This window comes from Culex quinquefasciatus, chromosome 3 (genome assembly GCF_015732765.1).
Source record: "Culex quinquefasciatus strain JHB chromosome 3, VPISU_Cqui_1.0_pri_paternal, whole genome shotgun sequence".
Classification (NCBI taxonomy): domain Eukaryota; kingdom Metazoa; phylum Arthropoda; class Insecta; order Diptera; family Culicidae; genus Culex; species Culex quinquefasciatus.
The window spans coordinates 23,772,282-23,790,041 of record NC_051863.1 but is presented as its reverse complement, the minus strand read 5'-3'; the positions used below and the strand labels follow the sequence as shown (position 1 = coordinate 23,790,041).

Genomic DNA, 17,760 nt, shown 5'->3' with positions numbered 1-17,760 from the left:
AAGGTTGATAGCGATAAATTTATTGAGTCTCGATAACGATAACGATAATTCTTTTAATAATAATTAATAGTCATTAATAATAATCTTTTTATTATAATTAAGATATCTTTATCGTTATTTCGATAATTCTATCGGCAATCTTATCTGCGATAATGGATAATAACTCTTTTTTTAAATCTGGAGTTTTTTTTTTAAAATGTCCAATAAACCAAATTTTGATTTTTTGCTTTTTGGGTGTTTTTTAACACCCCTGACTCAAGGCGGTTTTAAAAACACCCAAAAAGCAAAAACTGGAAATTTGGTTTATTGGACCTTTTCAAAAAAAACTCCAGAAATCTTTCTATAATCGATTAGTTCAAAGTAAAATATGTACTCAACATTGTTCGCAAAATACCGTATTTTTTCGAACGTACTAAAATTTTCATAATTTGCAATATGTGTATCAAACGAAGCAAAATTTTGCAGGCTTTTTCACTTTATTTGAGTATTATTTTTTTTTGAAAACACTAAAATTTTCACAAAATACCATATTTTTTGAAAATACTTAAATTTTCAAAATATGCAATAAAGCTTATGCGAAACCATTATAAATTTCGACGATTATGGCCAGCGTACATTCATGATTCTTTTTTATTTTGTTACATTGCTTGAATATCTTAAACAATTCCAATTTGAGTTTAGTAATAGTTTTTTTTTATTTAATATTTCTGAAAGTTAAACTAAATTCGTTAAGCCGTTTCAATTAATTTGTTCATATATGTTCAATTCCCTGAAGCTTTTATGTGAGTATGGGTATGAAGCTTGATTGTCAGTTATCGGAAAACTTAAATATTAATAAAAATTCTTGAATTTTTGGTTTTAATTATTAAATTATGTATGAACGAATTGTCTCTTCAATTAGGGGAACAGCATCTAATTCCAGCGTGCCTCTAATGTTGGCAGGTCAGAACTTTGACATGCAATTAAAGCTAATTAAAAGCGTTTTCAACTGAAATCGAGTGATAAATAGCTCAATAAGAAGTGAGCAAGCAAGTTTCTACCAAAAGTTTTGCAAAATTAGTTGTTTAAATAGTGAAAATCAGCAAATTGGATGGAGTTAGGAGCGAGAGCTTAACCTGCCAAAGATACGAGAATTTCCCCTATTTCGCATAAATCTTAAGGTGGTGGATATTTTATTTAAAAAAATTAAACATTAAATTTCAAACACTGACAACTTGAAAATCTATATTTATAAAAATATATATCAAAATTGAAGCACTCCTCGATAATCTGAAACTTTGTCAATTGTTCAAATCAACAGCGAAATTTTCTTGTTATTAAGCTTTTTTATTTCTTAAAGACTGATTATTTTCTATCCGAATCAAAATTAGGAACGCTTCCATTTTTATTTTTATGTTATTTTTACAAAATTTTTCAACAATTTGTTTTTTTTTTTGTATTTAGAAATATTGTTCAATGGTAATTTGACTTTTAATTAATAGTTTTTGGATCAAAACCAAGCTTTAGATAAGAAATGCCTATTATTTGAGGTATGGAAAAGTCGGAAATTTGAAAATTGGATTTGAGTGGTCACTATGAGTTGCATTTGATTTTTTTTTAGAAATTAGACCGTTGCAAATATTTTTCAAAGTTTATGTCGCCCCCCCTTTAATATTGGTCTGAAAAATCAGGGGGCAAAAAAAAATTTCAAAAAACTTCAAAATTTCCATGAAAATAGAAGTATAATCAACTGAAAACAATCTAAAATGCATTTTTCTGCATTGATAATCATGTTTAGCATGTTTGGGCTTGTTAAAAAATGTTTAGAATTTTTATGAGATTCCAGTGTACATAAAATGTACATAAAATTTTCTTCAATACTTAGATATTTTGGAAACTAATGTGAGTACAAAGAGACGAGTTGTTCCTTTTAATTCCGCTATATAAAAGGAACAACTCGTCTCTTTGTATTCACAGTAATGCATTCTGCTAAAACGCTCAACCAAACCACAATCGGAAACTAATGATTGCAAAACAACTGGACAGGTGTATAATGCATTTTAAAACACTTTTTGTATTCAAATGTTGAAATCATGGCTCGTAAATTAATTTTTTTAACTTTTTTATTTTTTTATTTCTCCCCCCCCCCCCTTGACTTCGGATGAGGGACATAAACATAAAAAAATATTTGCAACGGCCTTACTGTATTTTGTCCAAAAAAAAATTTTTTTTTTTAAACTAAACGAATAGAGATTTTTTATGCTTTTTCACTTTATTAAACCTAATTTCTTGCAAATAATCTATATTGCATACTGACATTTGAATACATTTGAAAACAATAAATTTATTGCAAATTACTTATATTGCATGTTTCGAAAATTTTAGTATTTTCGAAAAAATACGTTATTTTGTGAAAATTTTTGTTTTTATTTAAAAAAAAACTCTGCCAAATGAAAAAAGCATCTAAAATTTCAATTAGTTTGTTACCCATATTGCAAAATTATAAACCTGAGTTTTTTCCAAAAAATACGGTATTTTGTGAAAATTTTAGTATTTCAAAATAATAATCTAATAAATTGAAATAGCGTACAAAATTCCAAATCGTTTGATACCCATATTGAAAATTATGAAAATTTGAGTACTTTTGAAAAATACGGTATTTTGAGAACATATTAATACTTTGAAACTTACTAGACTTTCGAAAAATTATTTCTTCGATAAGATTATTGCCGTTAGAATCATCGATTTAACGAAAAAGATAACAATATATAGATCGTTATCGTCAAACGATAATTTTATCGATTAGCAACTTTTAAACATATGAAAAACAATAACTTATGGAAACTTAAAAAAACTCTTGTATTGAACAAGCAAATCCCACCAATTTTTTATTCAATTTTATACACAAACCAAATACTTTCCAAATCGATGAAGGATAACTATTTTGAGTTCGGATCTCATAAGTATGATGATATATCAACAAGAAAAAACATCTTTTCATTGAAATTTCGAAAGGTGTACGAACTTTTTGCACGGTTATGTAATTTTTTTTGTTTAAACCTTTTTTGTAAAAAATCAAATAATCTTGAGGCTTTTGTGTCAAAATTTTCGGCACGATTTACTTAACAAAACGTAGTAAAGAGTGAATTCGTGTCGAAATGTAAACATTAGTTTGAAAGATCACTTTTGACGTTTGAATGCTTTTTAATTCAAATGAGTTCGAATTAGTGGACATTCCAACTAGGCAGCGAAATTCAAATAAGCTAATCCGCTCCATTCTCATTTTTTTAACTGACAATTTTCCGCATGTTCGCAATTCGCTTCGAAATCGGTATGCCCAAAGAAGCCATTTTGCATCATTAGTTTGTCCATATAATTTTCCATACAAATTTGGCAGCTGTTAATACAAAAATGATACATGAGAATTAAAAAATCTGATGAAGTTTTTGATCGATTTGGTGTCTTCGGCAAAAGTATGGGTAAAATAACACTGAAAAAAATGATTCACGGTAAAAAAAAGTGTGATCTTTATTTTCACTTTTTGTCTGTAATACTTGATTTGCAAAAAAACACTATTTTTATATTATTTGATATGTTTTAGGGGACATCAAATGCCAATTTTTCAGAAACTTCCAGAATGTGCAAAAAATCTTTGACCGAGTTATCAATTTTTAAATCAATACAGTTTTTTTTAAATCGAAATATTTGGGTAACTTTTTTTTGAAAATAGTCGCAGTTTTATTTTTTTAAATTAGTGCCAATGTTTGCCCACACTTTAAAAAAAAAGTTGAGAATATTCTCTATATTTAGCTTAGTTGCTGAGATATTGACAGGCAAAGATTAAAAAGCATGAAAATTGATGTTTTTTAAGTCTCACCCAAACAACCCACCATTTTCTAATTTCGATATCTCAGCAACTAATGGTTCGATTTTCAATATTAAAATATGAAACATTCGTGAAATTTTCCGATCTTTCCGAAAACAATATTTTCTTTTTTTAATTTCATAATAAATTTCGAATAAACGAAATCTGAGAGAATTGCTCATGTTTCATCACAAAATGTGCCCATTTGGTGTACAAACCTTTATAACTAATAAAATGCAATTTTTGTTCCAAAATTATGTCTCCTATCTTTTATTGAACACAAATTTCAGGTTATTTGAGGATTTTTTTTTATGGATCGTAATGTTAAACTTGACAAATCGACGCTGTCGTGCTATCTTGTCGCACGTCGCATTTTGACGTTCCGAAAAAAATGCGTTTGACCTTGAATAATCAAAGTTTAAAGCATGCAATGTAAACAATAACAAACACATTTTGTTTTGTTGACCATTCTGTGCATTATCCCGAAGTATGGTAGAATTTGATGGTCGGAGTCATTTTTTTATTTTCTTGAGTTGGTTATGATTTTTAGCAGGATTGTAACGTCATGATTCGAATTCCCGGACGCTTTGAAACCCGGACACCTCATCTTGTTTTATCAATTATTTGGATATTAGTTTACATTATGAAAGTCAAAACTGTGTTATTTAATGAATTCTAACATCAACTTTCATTAAAAGTTTGTTTGAACGCTGTAGTTAATGTCAAATTAATTAAATAAAATAAAATTATAAGATTACCAAAAATGCGAAACATTTCACGTGAAATATTTCATAGGCGGAAGCACCGGGAAGGCAAAGCAGAAATTTATGGTTTTGATTTCCTTAAATTCAAGCAAATTGTTTATATGAATTATCGATTGTTTTGATGTTAACAGCTTATTTGAGACCTAAAGAATGCCATCCACTAACATTTCAGTCCAAATTTGTGCGATTCATTAGCAAAAACGCGAATCAGCTTTTATCAGTGTCCGGGATTCGAAGCACAACAAGTCATTTCAATTTTCAAATTCTAATGAAAAAATGTTAGAAAAGACATATTTTGCTTGCATTCTCTTAAAACTTACTGTTAATACTACATCGTGATGATATTTCTTCATTTCCAACTTATTACAAGATTTTTTGTCAGCTATAACAAAAATGATAAGCTACTAAGTGGCCGGATTTCGAATGACGTTAAATTAAAACCACTCAAAAAATTAACATTTTAATTTGACCTCCTAGACCCAAATGAAATAAATGAATACTTATCGACTCAGAATCACACTCTGAGCAGATGTCTCCGCGTGTATTGGGAAGTAAATCAAAACACTTCTCGAATTCTATCCTGATGTGTTCTATTCGATCATCGAACATTTAATACCGAATGAATTTCGAAATAACCATTAATTGTATCAAATCTTTATGCAAAATTTACACTCAAATTAATTTTCAAAACAACTTCTAACAAATCTTATCATCATTCCCTCCAGGACCAACGCATCGACGAGGCCATCGAGCTGCTGTCCCAGGGCATCGCCCTGTTCCACAAGCTGGCCGTCCCGCCCCACAAGTCGACGCACGTGGCCGAGGAGTCGCTGCGCGTTTGCTTCGCCGACAAGGGCAGCATCAACCGTGTCTGAGCGGATTTTCTTTTTTGTTCTTTTATGCGAAAATTTTATCGATTTGAGGATTTTTTTAATAAAGTTTTTTTTTCTCGTACGGTGAATACTAATGCTAAGTCTTTTCGGGGTTGAAATCTGACGTTTGAGTAAAATTTGTGTGTTCTTTCAGTCCGATTTGGTGCTTGCTTCATCCTGTTCCGGTGCAACAACCTGGCGATCGTCGCCGGCTGCTGGCAATTTTTCGCCCTCGATCAGGCCGTTCCCATTTTCGGTGGTGCACTGCTCGAAGGTTCTCCCCCGGAGTGAAATGTGGACGCCCCTGGCAAAAAAAAATGAGGTTGAAATGTTTCAGAAATGTTTCAAGCACGTTTGCAAGCTTAGCCAAGACACTTACAGCGTTAGCGCAAACACCATGGCCTGGGTGGCCATGGTCAGCCAGAAGAAGGCCTGCGGGTAGTTGTTGATGGACGCGTTGTAGACCTGGGTGTACAGAACGCCGCTGAACAGTGGGACGGCGTTGTCAAACACGGACAGAAAGGAGAAGATGATTCCGCGCTCGCTGCCCGGCACCATCTTGGAGATCATCGAGCGTAGCACGGGCGCGACGACCGGGCCCAGGCTGGAGATGGTCGCCCCCACGTACAGCAGCCAGTCGACCTGGGCGAAGATGTAGACGAAGCGGGCCGAGGCGTGCGCGGTGGCGCCGATCATGATGATGAACTGGAAGTTTGAGGGTGGGTTGAAGTGTAACGGGTTTTTTGAGGAAGTAACGAATGACTCACCGTGTCCCGCATGCCGAGCACCTTGGTAAACAGCGGAACTCCGAGGAACATCATGATGACGTACGCCGCCGATTGGTACGTCTTGAAGTAGCTGTACTTGTCGGCGTCCCAGTTGAACTTGAGCTGCGTGTAGAGGTACATTTTGGGTTTTTCGTCCCGCTGGAAGGTGTAGAAGGACATGGCGATCATCAGGATGTACAGGTAGACTCGCCGGTTCATGGTGCGCTTCTTGAAGAAGGTTTGCAGCGAGTGCACGACGTGGTTGCGGTCGAAGAAGTCCGCCGGCATCCGGTACCAGCGCAGTTCCCGGATCGAAACCTGCCGGTCGGTGGTTCGGGATTTGAGCCGGAACGCGGAGTAGACGATCGAGGCGAGCAGGAGTGACGCGTTGATGGCGAACATAATGGTGAAGGATTTTGCGGTTCGATTGTAGATTAGCGTTCCGATGGCTACGCCGATGGGCATCGTGCTGAGATAGGTCGCGTCCAAGATCGTGATGCGGATCGTACGATCTTGGACGGAGGTAATGTCCGAGATGTACGCGAAACAGGACGCAAAGATGGCAATGTCCGCTCCGGTCAGCACGCTCGGGATCGTGGCCGTGTAGATGATGTACTCGACGGGCCAGTTGGTCATCCGGGTGTTGACCACGATCATAACCGAGTAGATGAACTTTCCGATCAAACCAAGGATCAACGGGAGCTTCCGTCCACGACGATCGGACCACGCACCCAGGAACAGCGCAAGCACGATCGGCACCACGTACATCGCAACGTTGTTCCACATGTGGAACGTCGACGTCGTGATCTGGACCTCCTTCTTGATGTCCTGGTACTGCTCAATATTGATACAAACGTCGTGCGAATAACCGTGGTTCACCGTACAAGCCTTGTACAGGAAGAAAACCTGCTCAACCACCGACGTCAGCATGAACGCCATCATGTACAGGAACATGGACGGCTCCACCGTGATCTTCTGGTACCATCGTTCCCGGCGAGCCACCACCGGCTACAAACAAATAAAAAAAACAAGAAATTAGCCCCAATCAACTCCACAAAACGACTTGATCACGACCCATTACCTCGTCCACGGGATGCTGAACGTCGTCGTCACCCATCAGCACACACTCATACTCTACGCTCGAGCTTCACGCGAGCCGTACTGCCCCAGCGAGACTATGCTTATCAACTGATGATACTGATGCGACCCGATAGGACGGGCAGCCTTCGTGGATGCTGTTGTCTACGGTGGTACGCTGGTATTGCTGCCGGACGATGCATTCAGAGGAGTGTTCGGAGGAGGTCCGCCGGTAATTTCTATATCAGCTGCAATAACAATTAAGATTTAAGGCCTTTTTTTAACGCGCACAGATAGCGCACGCGGCTGTCGCCATTATGGCACGGTGACGTTTGCTGTTTATAGCACGTGCCATAATGGCGTCTTTTAGATGCTAATTTAACGAATTAGAATAAATCGCGTCACCAACCGTCACCGGTAAAATTCCCCTCGCTCGAAAGTCCATTGAGTTGAGAATGCAGCTCGGAATTCGGTCGAACGAACCTCGCGTGACGGTTATGCTAATGCTGAATCCCGTTGTCTGTGGTTCCCACGCAAGTGAGTCTCATTCATACAAAGTAGTAATCAGACGCTGGAATTAAATTGGCCGTCATCTGGAGATGATTTGATAACGCTGAAGTGGACGGTCATAGCGTGGCAAAAGAAATCGTGTTGAGAGATAATTCTAGGCGACAAAAAGCTGTAATGAACGGTTTGGTTTGAGTAGCTATTTAAATGATAACAAGTTAATGCCACTCAAATATTTTTGCAAGTTTTTGTGTCTCTCAAAGGTTCCTAGATGTTTGATTTGTTTTAAAAACTCTACTACAGTGGTCAAATTTAACATCGAATAATGCAAACTTTGAATGATCGATACAAGTTCATTTATTTTCATCAAAAATAGGGTCTATGATCTGAAATTTTACACTTTGGTTGGATTTCCGATGAGCATTTTTACTCTTAATTTTGGAAGTTTCCAATATTATCCACCGGAAGCCGATTCTTTAGCGACGAATTGAATTCAAATTGTATCATTTTTCAATATCATGGACATTGTTAGGGTTCTGAAGAGGCCAACATGGGCCAAACATTAATTCCAACTATTTAATTTTATGAAGTTTGATAAGATTGCAACATGAGCACTAATTTAAAATATAAATAACTGCAACTATTTTCAAAAAAAAAGTTACCTAAAAATGGCTATAACTTGAAAACGGTGCATTTTGTCAAAATTTCACTAAAGTACTCTTTGATTGCAAATTTAATTTTACATCGAAAAATAATGTTGAAAAATGTTTGCGACCAATATTTCGATTTTTTCTTAAATCAGTACTGACTCAACAATTCATAACTCGTTCTAAGATTTTTTGCCCGTTCTGGAAATTTTCTGAAAAGTTGGCATTTTTGTCCCCTTGAACTACAGTCATGCCTCGGTTTAGCACCGCGAAACAGGGGGATGCAAAACCGAGGCGTGCATAACCGAGGCACACAGAAAAAAATGATCGTAATATTCATCAGGAAATGGTGACAGATTTTGTATAAAAAAATTATTAATTTTACCCCAGAAAATGTAGAATTTTCATCACTTTTTGATGAAAATTCAACAGGTTCACATTTTTACACATTTTTTACGTAATATTACGCAAAAAAGAGGTAATATTCAACCTACCAAATTTTCAAAATTCCAAACTTCAACTTTTTTATTATGTGCACAGCGCTTATGGAATATTGGCTATATGGGAAGCATTGGCTATAATAAATCATCCAAACTTCAAAAACTTATAGTCTTTTAGGATCGGGATGATGTCAGCTATCCATTGGAATTAAAATTAAATGAAAATTTTCTTCTAATACGTATTTTTTCTGTATTTTGAACATGCTTTATTTCCAAAAAAAAAAAATACTCAAAACTATTGGTTTTTCTATATGGTTATCAAATTATCGGGATTTTTCATGCATTTCGAAAGATATAACACACATTTTTTAAAATTTTCTAAATTTTCACCGAACTACGTAGTTTGAAAAAAAAAATACTAAAATTTTCAGTACTTTACAATATGGGTATCAATTGATGGGAAATTTTTCATACAATTGGAAAGCAATAATATTTTTGGTGAAATACTCAACATTTACACGGAAATCAAAATTTCAGTATCTAGCAGGCATCAAAAGATCGGAAATTGTTAATACATTTCAATAGAAATAATATTTTTCTATGAAACTTTTAAAATTTTCATAAAACTACGTCTTTACGAAACAATACAAAAATTGAGTGTTTTTTTAAACGGGCATTTTTTTATACATTTCAAATAATCGGATTCAAAAATAACTGTAATTTTTAGTATTTTTTGAAAGTTGTGAAAATTTGTGATAATTTCACGCATTAAAAAAACAAGTTTTATTACTTTTTAAATATATGAAAAAATCCCGATCATTCGAAACACATATTGGATTATTCTATAATTTTAAGTATTTTTTTTTTGAAAAAAACGTAGTTTTGTAATAAATTTGAGTATTTCACAAAATGTTTTATTGCTATCGAAATGCATGGGAAATTTGTGATTTTTTGTTACCCATATAGTAATAGCAGAAAATTTGAGTATTTTTTCGAAAAAAAACGTATTTTTGTGAATATTTTGAGTATTTCACAAAAAATATTATTGCTTTTGAAATGTTTAAAAAAATTTCCGATCATTTGATACCCATAACGTCATGATTCGAATTCCCGGACGCTTCGAAACCCGGACACTTCATCTTGTTTTATCAATTATTTGGATATAAGTTCGCATTATGAATGTCAAAACTGTGTTATTTGATGAATTCCAACATCAACTTTTATTTCAAGTTTGTTTGAACGCTGTAGTTAATGCCAAAACAATTAAATAAAATAAAATTAAAAGTTTACCAAAAATGCGAAACATTTCACTCTAAATATTTCACAGGCGTTCGAAGCACCGGGAAGGCAAAGCAGAAATTTATGGTTTCGATTTCCTTAAATTGTAGCAAATTTTTATATAAACTATCGATTGTTTTGATGCTAACAGCTTATTTGAGACCTAAAGAATGCCATTCACTAACATTTCAGTCCAAATTTGTGCGATTCATAAGTAAAATCGAGTGTCCGGAATTCGAAGCAAAAGTGTCCGGATTTCGAATCAGCTTTTATCAGTGTCCGGGATTCGAAGCACAACAAGTCATTTTAATTTTAAAATTCTGATGAAAATTTGTAAGAAAAGACATATTTTGCATGCATTTTCTTGAAACTGACTGTTCATACTACATCCTGATGATATTTCCACATTTCCAACTTATTACATGATGTTTTGCTAGCTATAACAAAAATGATATGCTACTAAGTGTCCGGATTTCGAATCATGACGTTATTGTACAAGACTGAAAATTTTGGTACCGTAAAACGGGGTGACTTTGATAGCCGGGGTGACTTTGATAGGTTTGTGATTTTTCCGCAAAATGAAGAGTACAATTAAAATACGTAAGGAATGGTTTAGAAAAATACTGACCGTGGTAGAGAAGTGTTCAAAGTACCTCAAGAAGAACTTTTCATAAATTGACAAGGTTAAAATGTTAGTTTACTATAGTTAAGAAAATGTTGATGAAAGTCATTATTTTAAACTTCCCAAAGTGTCATAATTTTCTCAATGAACATGATTTTTAATCAGAAAACGGAATGCATTTTCGGATTCTTTGGACAATTTTCCACTAGGAGAAGGTTAAATAAGTTTGTAAATAATAAATAATATGTGCCTTTGAAACACAATTAAAAAAATCTCCAAATTTATAGGCAATTTCAGTTGAACAAATTTCATGTAAAATGTGAAAACTTGTGATTCGTGCTTCGAATTCAGTATAAAATGCAATATAAATCGATAATTTTACAAACAAAACTAGTTTTAACAAATTTCTGGCCAAATTCTGACTTTTCAACAATTTTTCCTAAAATTTATATGTATTTTGCTAAAAAGCGTATAAACTTAGTTAAATAAATATGAACATTGATTTTTTTTTCTTAAAAACTATATCAACTGCTCAAGTGATGGTACATTTAGCGGACAAATAAAGTTTGAACATCTCAAATATGATTTTAACAAGAAAAACTATGACTATCAAAGTCACCCCGGAATTAAAACTAAGAATTTTTAACGTAACTATTTTTCTAAACATGATTGAAAAAACTTTTTTTCCGAAATAGTGCATGGACTTTGTGTGGTCTACCCCAGTACATGTTTTAAAAATATTAATCTTGAGAAAAACCTTACCTGTTGGAAAATATTCTAAAAACAAATTGAAATCCTATCAAAGTCACCCCGGTTTACGGTATGTTTTCGAAAATACGTAGATTGGTGATGATTTGGAGTATGTATTTTCAAAAATGTGAGTTTTAGCTTACGGAATTTTTGAAAAATCCAATCATATGATACCCATATTGCACAGTGGTCCGAAACCGATATCGGCTACACGTTAAGATTTAGAGCTTTGGTGTCTTCAGGACAAATTATCACGGTCAATATGGGCATCTTTTGGTATGGTGGGCATTAGGGTGGTCAAAATTTTAGGGTGGTTCAGAATTTTTATTTTGGCGGGATGACGAGATAGCGCTTCGGTGTCTTCAGTAAAGTTGTAGGAAACACCATTCTGAGCAACTTTGCTGAAGAGCACAAAGCTCTATCTTCAAACGGGAAGTTTCTAGAGCCATTTTTGTAATTATGGTTGAGGTGTTAATGAAAAAATTTGTTTTTTTTATTTATCAACTCAGGCTTATGTCGTAGCGAGATGGTGTCCTCAAGACATTTGTAGAACTTATCAAAACATACATTTATCTTCCAAGAGAGCAAAAATCGGGCCATCTAAACGAAAGCTATAGCCAAAATACGACAAAAAAGACGCCATTTTGAAATGTGAATAACTTGACATGGTGGTGGAGTTTGACGTCGCTCTACGAAGCATCTGAAAGTACACATTCGAGAGTACATTTGCTGAAAATATCTCGGAGGTTTTTTTTTGTTAAACTCATTTAATCTCAATTTGAAAATGAGCATTTTTTAATCGTTTTTTGCCCATAACATTTGATAGAATTGACCAAAATTCTTTTTTCAAGAATAAAAATATTCATTTTGACAAGCTCTACAATTGTCTTTGAGGGCCCAAAAATGTACAAAATGATCTAGTGGTTGTAAAAGAAGTAACAAGTTTTAGCTGAAATATTTCAGAAAGCAACAAAATAATTAAATTTAATTTAATTTTGGGCCCTTTTAGGCAATTGTATGTGATTTTTCATTAACACCTCAACCATAATTAAAAAAAATCAAAATACAGGAAAAATACGTATTTTTGAGGAAAAATTGTCATGTAATTATAATTGCAATGGATAGCTGACTTCATCCTGATTCCAAAACACTATATTTTTGAAGCTTGGTTAATTTTTCATAGGATTATAGCCAATGTCTCCCATATAGCCAAAATCCCATAAGCGCTGTGCTTCAGTTAAACACTGGGCTGTGCTTAACCGAGGCAACTGATCGAATCATAACCGGGGCAGTGCAAAACCGAGGCGTACAAAACCGGGGAATGACTGTATAAGAATAAAAATAAAATTAAAAATAGTGTTTTTTTGCAGATCAACCATTTATCATTTTTTCAGTGCAGTACAGTCATCCCACATATTCGGAACGGTTACCAGATCGGCCAGTGTTCAAAAAATCATAGCAAATCGATAATTGAACTTAATGATTCGCTTTTACCTTCATTTGAAAGCTTTTCTTGCGATCTTTCGAATGCTGTATCGAACATCTGCAAATTTTAACTTTTATATGAAGTTTTTGATAAATCCACAAATTCGGAACACTTTTTTCTTACGAATGTAAACAAACTTTGAATCCCTCCAGGAGTACATATTTATTACCAAATAATGACTTCACACACTGAAACCAATGAAACTCAAGCTTTGTGATGTTTTATACATGGTTTGATAACTTTTGTTTGTGAAAATATCAGTTAAATTCAGGTGTTCCACAATTGTGGGAGGCACAATAACATCCCACAATTATGAAACAGGCTATTTGGAGGCAGTGTTTTGCTGCTCTGGACAAAATAGTCTTGGAATGAAGTTTTTTGTTCAAAAAGTACTACTTTTACTAGTGAAATAGCAAGATAATGTCCAAATGAAGGTTCTAAAAATAGTAAGGTCGACAGAAAATCTACTTTTGGCATGCTATTGACAAATTATTATAAAAGTGTTCCGAATTTGTGGGTGTTCCGAATATGTGGGATGACTGTACTTATCCATACCTACCACTTTGGCGAAGATACTAAATCAATTAAATAATTCCTTCAAAATAGAAAATAAAAAATATGGAAAATTATATGGACAAACAAATGATGCAAAATGGCTTCTTCGGGCATACCAAAAACACCAAAAAAGTTTCAGCCGGTTTAAAAAATTCAAAAATCAAAATTGAAAATAATAGAATCGATTCCGTAGAGAATTGCTCATATCAAAAAACCTTCATATTTATTTATTTATTCAACGATCGATTGTAAAACATTTTCTTAGTGCATATTGAATCACTTTCTATGTATTATTTCGACAGTCAGATGGGATGTTGATTTAAATTGATTTGTATAAAAGTTTCCATTTCTGCTGATAACAGACAATTTGCATCGCCATTCAGCGCGCAAAACACGGCTTACATTTTGTTTGCAAACATCGTCGTTCACTCGGTACGACTTTTCTGCAAACACAGCTAAAAACGCAAACAAAACAAAACATTTCTCTCACACAAACACACTTGCACTCGCACCACGTGAAGCTTCGATGCCTTCGATGCCACAACTACATCTTCGCAGCCTACCTTGTTTGCCGGAGAAGAACGCTGGAAACACGCGCGGCCTGCCCACTTGACCGGTTGCCGCTAATCAAAACTAATTAATCGCACAAACAACTCGTTTGAGTGGACAGCAGTTTCAGTTTTGTTTACACCATTGAAACAAAGTGGCAACCGAATGGAGGAGCAGTGAAAAAATGTGGTTATGAAACATGCCGCCGTTCTCTCAAGACTGATGCAATGGTTTGACAGTTGGTTGTTATTTATACGGCTTGGAGACTCTCTCGCTTTTTGTGCGCTTCTCTCTTTCTCTGAGCTTGTGATGCTAAATCAGTTTTTTTACCCTTGTTGTATGGCTTCGGAAGCAAAAAGGAGTCAGTTATTTTTTTGTATTTTCAAACTCAGAATAATCTTGAATAAAACCATTACAAAAATTGAGTAAGACACAAGAACCGTTATTTGGGATTACAATCACCACAGCAACGATATGCATGTATAGCGTATATCCTTACAATAAACACGTGCTCAGTGCTGCTTGTAACTCTCTCTTTCTCTCTCAGTTAATTCTAAATGCCGCGCTAAATTTGCTTATGCTCTTTCAAGTCATGCGCTGAGAATCTCTCTCTCTCAAACGAGTTCAAACTGTATATTTGAACTTGCAGACAAGTAAAAAAGCTTAAGAAGTCGCTATAAAACTTGAATGAAATATTTCACGTGATGCTGTCAATGTTTTGCCGCATTGGTGGAGTTTTACAATTGAATTTTTAATGATCAAAATATTTGTCAAACTTATTTAATTTAACGTAAGCTTTGAACAATATTTGCAACGGCCTAATTTAAAATCTGAAAAGGTTAAGAAAATTTCACATGAGTCTAAATTTCCAATACTTTATCGTTTGACAATTGATGGTCAAATGGGTCGAGGTCGAGCACTTGGTAAAATTCATTTTTCGTAATTTTTCATTTTAAGGTCATATCTCAGCAAACAAAGGTCGGATCAACTATGTCCAAAATTGAAAATTGCGGAAAATTTTCTCAAACCTAAAAAAAAAAATTATAGAAGATTGACAAGGATACAAATAACCTAAAAATGTCTTTAACTCAAAAAAGTTAATTTTGAAATAAAATGAATGCAATGAAAATATCCGAAAAATATTTTTGGATTCCAAATTTGTTTATAAATTAAAAAATGTTTTCTTTTTAAATTTAATTCGGTGAAATTTTCAAAACCTTAAAAAAATATAATCAATAACCAATTTTATTTCAAGCTTTTGTTACACCCCCGCCCCCCTCCCCACTCCTTCAAAAATTAACCAAAAAAAATAAAGAGCAATAACACAGTTATTGGTAAACAACTAAATTTATATTGAAAATTTGTTAAAACCAATTTTAAACTTTTTGGATTACGTTTAGTTATGCCTTATTCATCATTTTGACCTGTTTGAATCAGGCCGATGCAAGTATTTAAAAAAGTTTTTGTCCCTCGGCCCTAGTCGAGGTCAAGGGGGAGGGGGCAAAAAAATAAAAAAATATAAAAATTTAAATAACAAGCCATAGTCTTTACATTTAAATGAAAAAAGCGTTTTAAAATGCATTTTACACTAGTTCACTTGTTTTGCAATAATTAGTTTTCAAAAAATCTAAGATCTGACAAAAACAAAAATAGTATCGAAAAAAAAAATTTTGCATCGAAAATTTTCAAAAAATCTTAAGATTTTTAAATAAACCCAAACATGCTAAAAATGATTTTAAACGCAGGAGAATGTATTTTAATTTGATTTCAGCTGGTTGCCCTTGAATTTTCATTGAAATTTTGAAGTTTATTGTAAAAATATTTTTTTTTGCCCCCTGATTTTTCGGGCCAATTTTGAAGGGGGGGGGGTGACAAAAACTTTTAAAAATATTTGTACCAGCCTCATCAGAAAAAAAAAATCATAAATTTATTGATGCTTTCACATTTTATGATAAAATCTAATTGTTAGCATTTTGTAATACTTTAAACTTACAAATTTCTTTTTGCCCTGTTGACCTGGACTAAAAAAAAGGGACAAAAACGTTCAATTAGGGCGTCCAATTTTCCCGGGTTTTGAATTTCCCGGGAAACGGGAAAAATATTTTTGGAATCCCGAGAATTTCCGAGATCCCGGGAAATGTTTGAAACAGCTATAAAATCTATGTTTTCATTATATTAATTATTTTTTTAAAGCCTACAATAATAGAATAAGCTCAACAATATTATTTGTTGATAATCTACATTTCAGTCTAAACTAGAACGACAGCTTAAAATAAAGGAGAATGGGCAAATTTATATGGGAGCTGGTCCAAGGATGTACACGAACGGGACCAACTTTTTTCGAAAGATCTCGCCGAGACATGAAAAAAAGTCTTCTGGACCAACTCTCTAAACCCCGGAGTTCAAAAGTTACAAGTTGTTGAAGTTTATGCATTTTGGGTTAAAATGTACAAAAAATCGTATTTTTGCTATTTCTAAAATCATTCATAAAATCTCTGTTTCATTATGGATTTCGATTTTCTTGACTTCATTCGACGCGTATCAGCAAAAACTATGAGTTCTGATATGTCTTAGCATGATTGAAACATGATTTCTCTTGTTTTTATCCGTTTGAACCGTTTGTGCTAGAGGCATCCCATAGAAACAAGTCGAAACTTCAAGGTTTTGAACCCGGACCCAACCCAGTCTGCTTCAGTGAGTATGGAAGGCTTCAGTGCAATGTTGTAACAACTTATTGGGATGGTCTGAGTCATCCGAGAACTCCTTGGAGTTAAGACCGGTGAGTCTACCGCCGTAACAAGCAAGATGTCTGCGGTTTTTGACCACGGATCATACCCGCATGGCTTCAGTGAGAATGGTAGACTACTATGCTGATGTGTTGGAGTGTCCTGGGTTCTCCTAGGACTCCCTAGAGTTCAGATCTGTGGGTCTACTACCGTAACAAGCAAAATGTCGACCGGTTTTGACAACGGAACATACCCGCATAGCTTCAGTGAGTGTGGTAGACTGCTTTGCTAATGTGTTAGGACTCCCTGGAGTTATGATCTGTGGAGCTACAGCCGTAACAAGCAAGAGGTCGACGATTTTTGACCCCGGAACATACACGCATAGCTTCAGACAGTATGGTAGACTGCTTTGTTAATGTGTTGGGATGTCTTTGGTCATCCTAGGACTCCCTGGAGTTTAGATATGTGGGTCACTGTAACAAGAAAAAGGTCGATGATTTTTAACCGCGCCTCATAACCCCAAAGATTCAGTGAGTATGGCAGACTGTATTGCTGTTATGTTGGGATGTTCTGGACCATTCCAGGGAGTTCTTGTAACAGCCGTAGACCTACAGATCATAACTCCAGGGAGTCCTTGGATGACTCAGGACATCCTAACACATTAGCAAAGCAGTCTACCACACTCACTGAAGCTATGCGGGTATGTTCCGTTGTCAAAACCGGTCGACATTTTGCTTGTTACGGTAGTAGACCCACAGATCTTGACTCCAGGGAGTCCTAGGAGAACCCAGGACACTTCAACACATCAGCATAGTAGTCTACCATACTCACTGAAGCCATGCAGGTATGATCCGTGGTCAAAACCCGCAGACATCT

The 17,760-nt window shown here is 34.6% G+C and overlaps 2 protein-coding genes across 2 annotated transcripts in view; one reads left to right on the top strand and one right to left on the bottom strand.

The window, feature by feature from the left end:
* The window catches only part of LOC6039338 (SET and MYND domain-containing protein 4), a 36,713-nt gene extending 31,163 nt beyond the window's left edge, over window positions 1-5,550 (top strand). The window contains exon 4 of the mRNA XM_001848910.2: window positions 5,334-5,550. Within this exon, the coding sequence (XP_001848962.2) occupies window positions 5,334-5,483 (150 nt within the window). The 3' untranslated portion in view covers window positions 5,484-5,550. The remainder of the gene's footprint in view (window positions 1-5,333) is intronic.
* LOC6039337 (proton-coupled folate transporter) lies at window positions 5,548-14,393 on the bottom strand. The gene is made up of 5 exons (XM_001848909.2): window positions 14,173-14,393; window positions 7,329-7,572; window positions 6,248-7,255; window positions 5,860-6,185; window positions 5,548-5,784 (listed from the first exon to the last, which is right to left on the bottom strand). The coding sequence occupies exons 2-5, from the start codon at window positions 7,362-7,364 to the stop codon at window positions 5,631-5,633; spliced, it is 1,524 nt and encodes a 507-aa protein (XP_001848961.2). The 5' UTR covers window positions 7,365-7,572; window positions 14,173-14,393; the 3' UTR covers window positions 5,548-5,630.
* Between the last annotated feature and the right edge of the window lie 3,367 nt (window positions 14,394-17,760).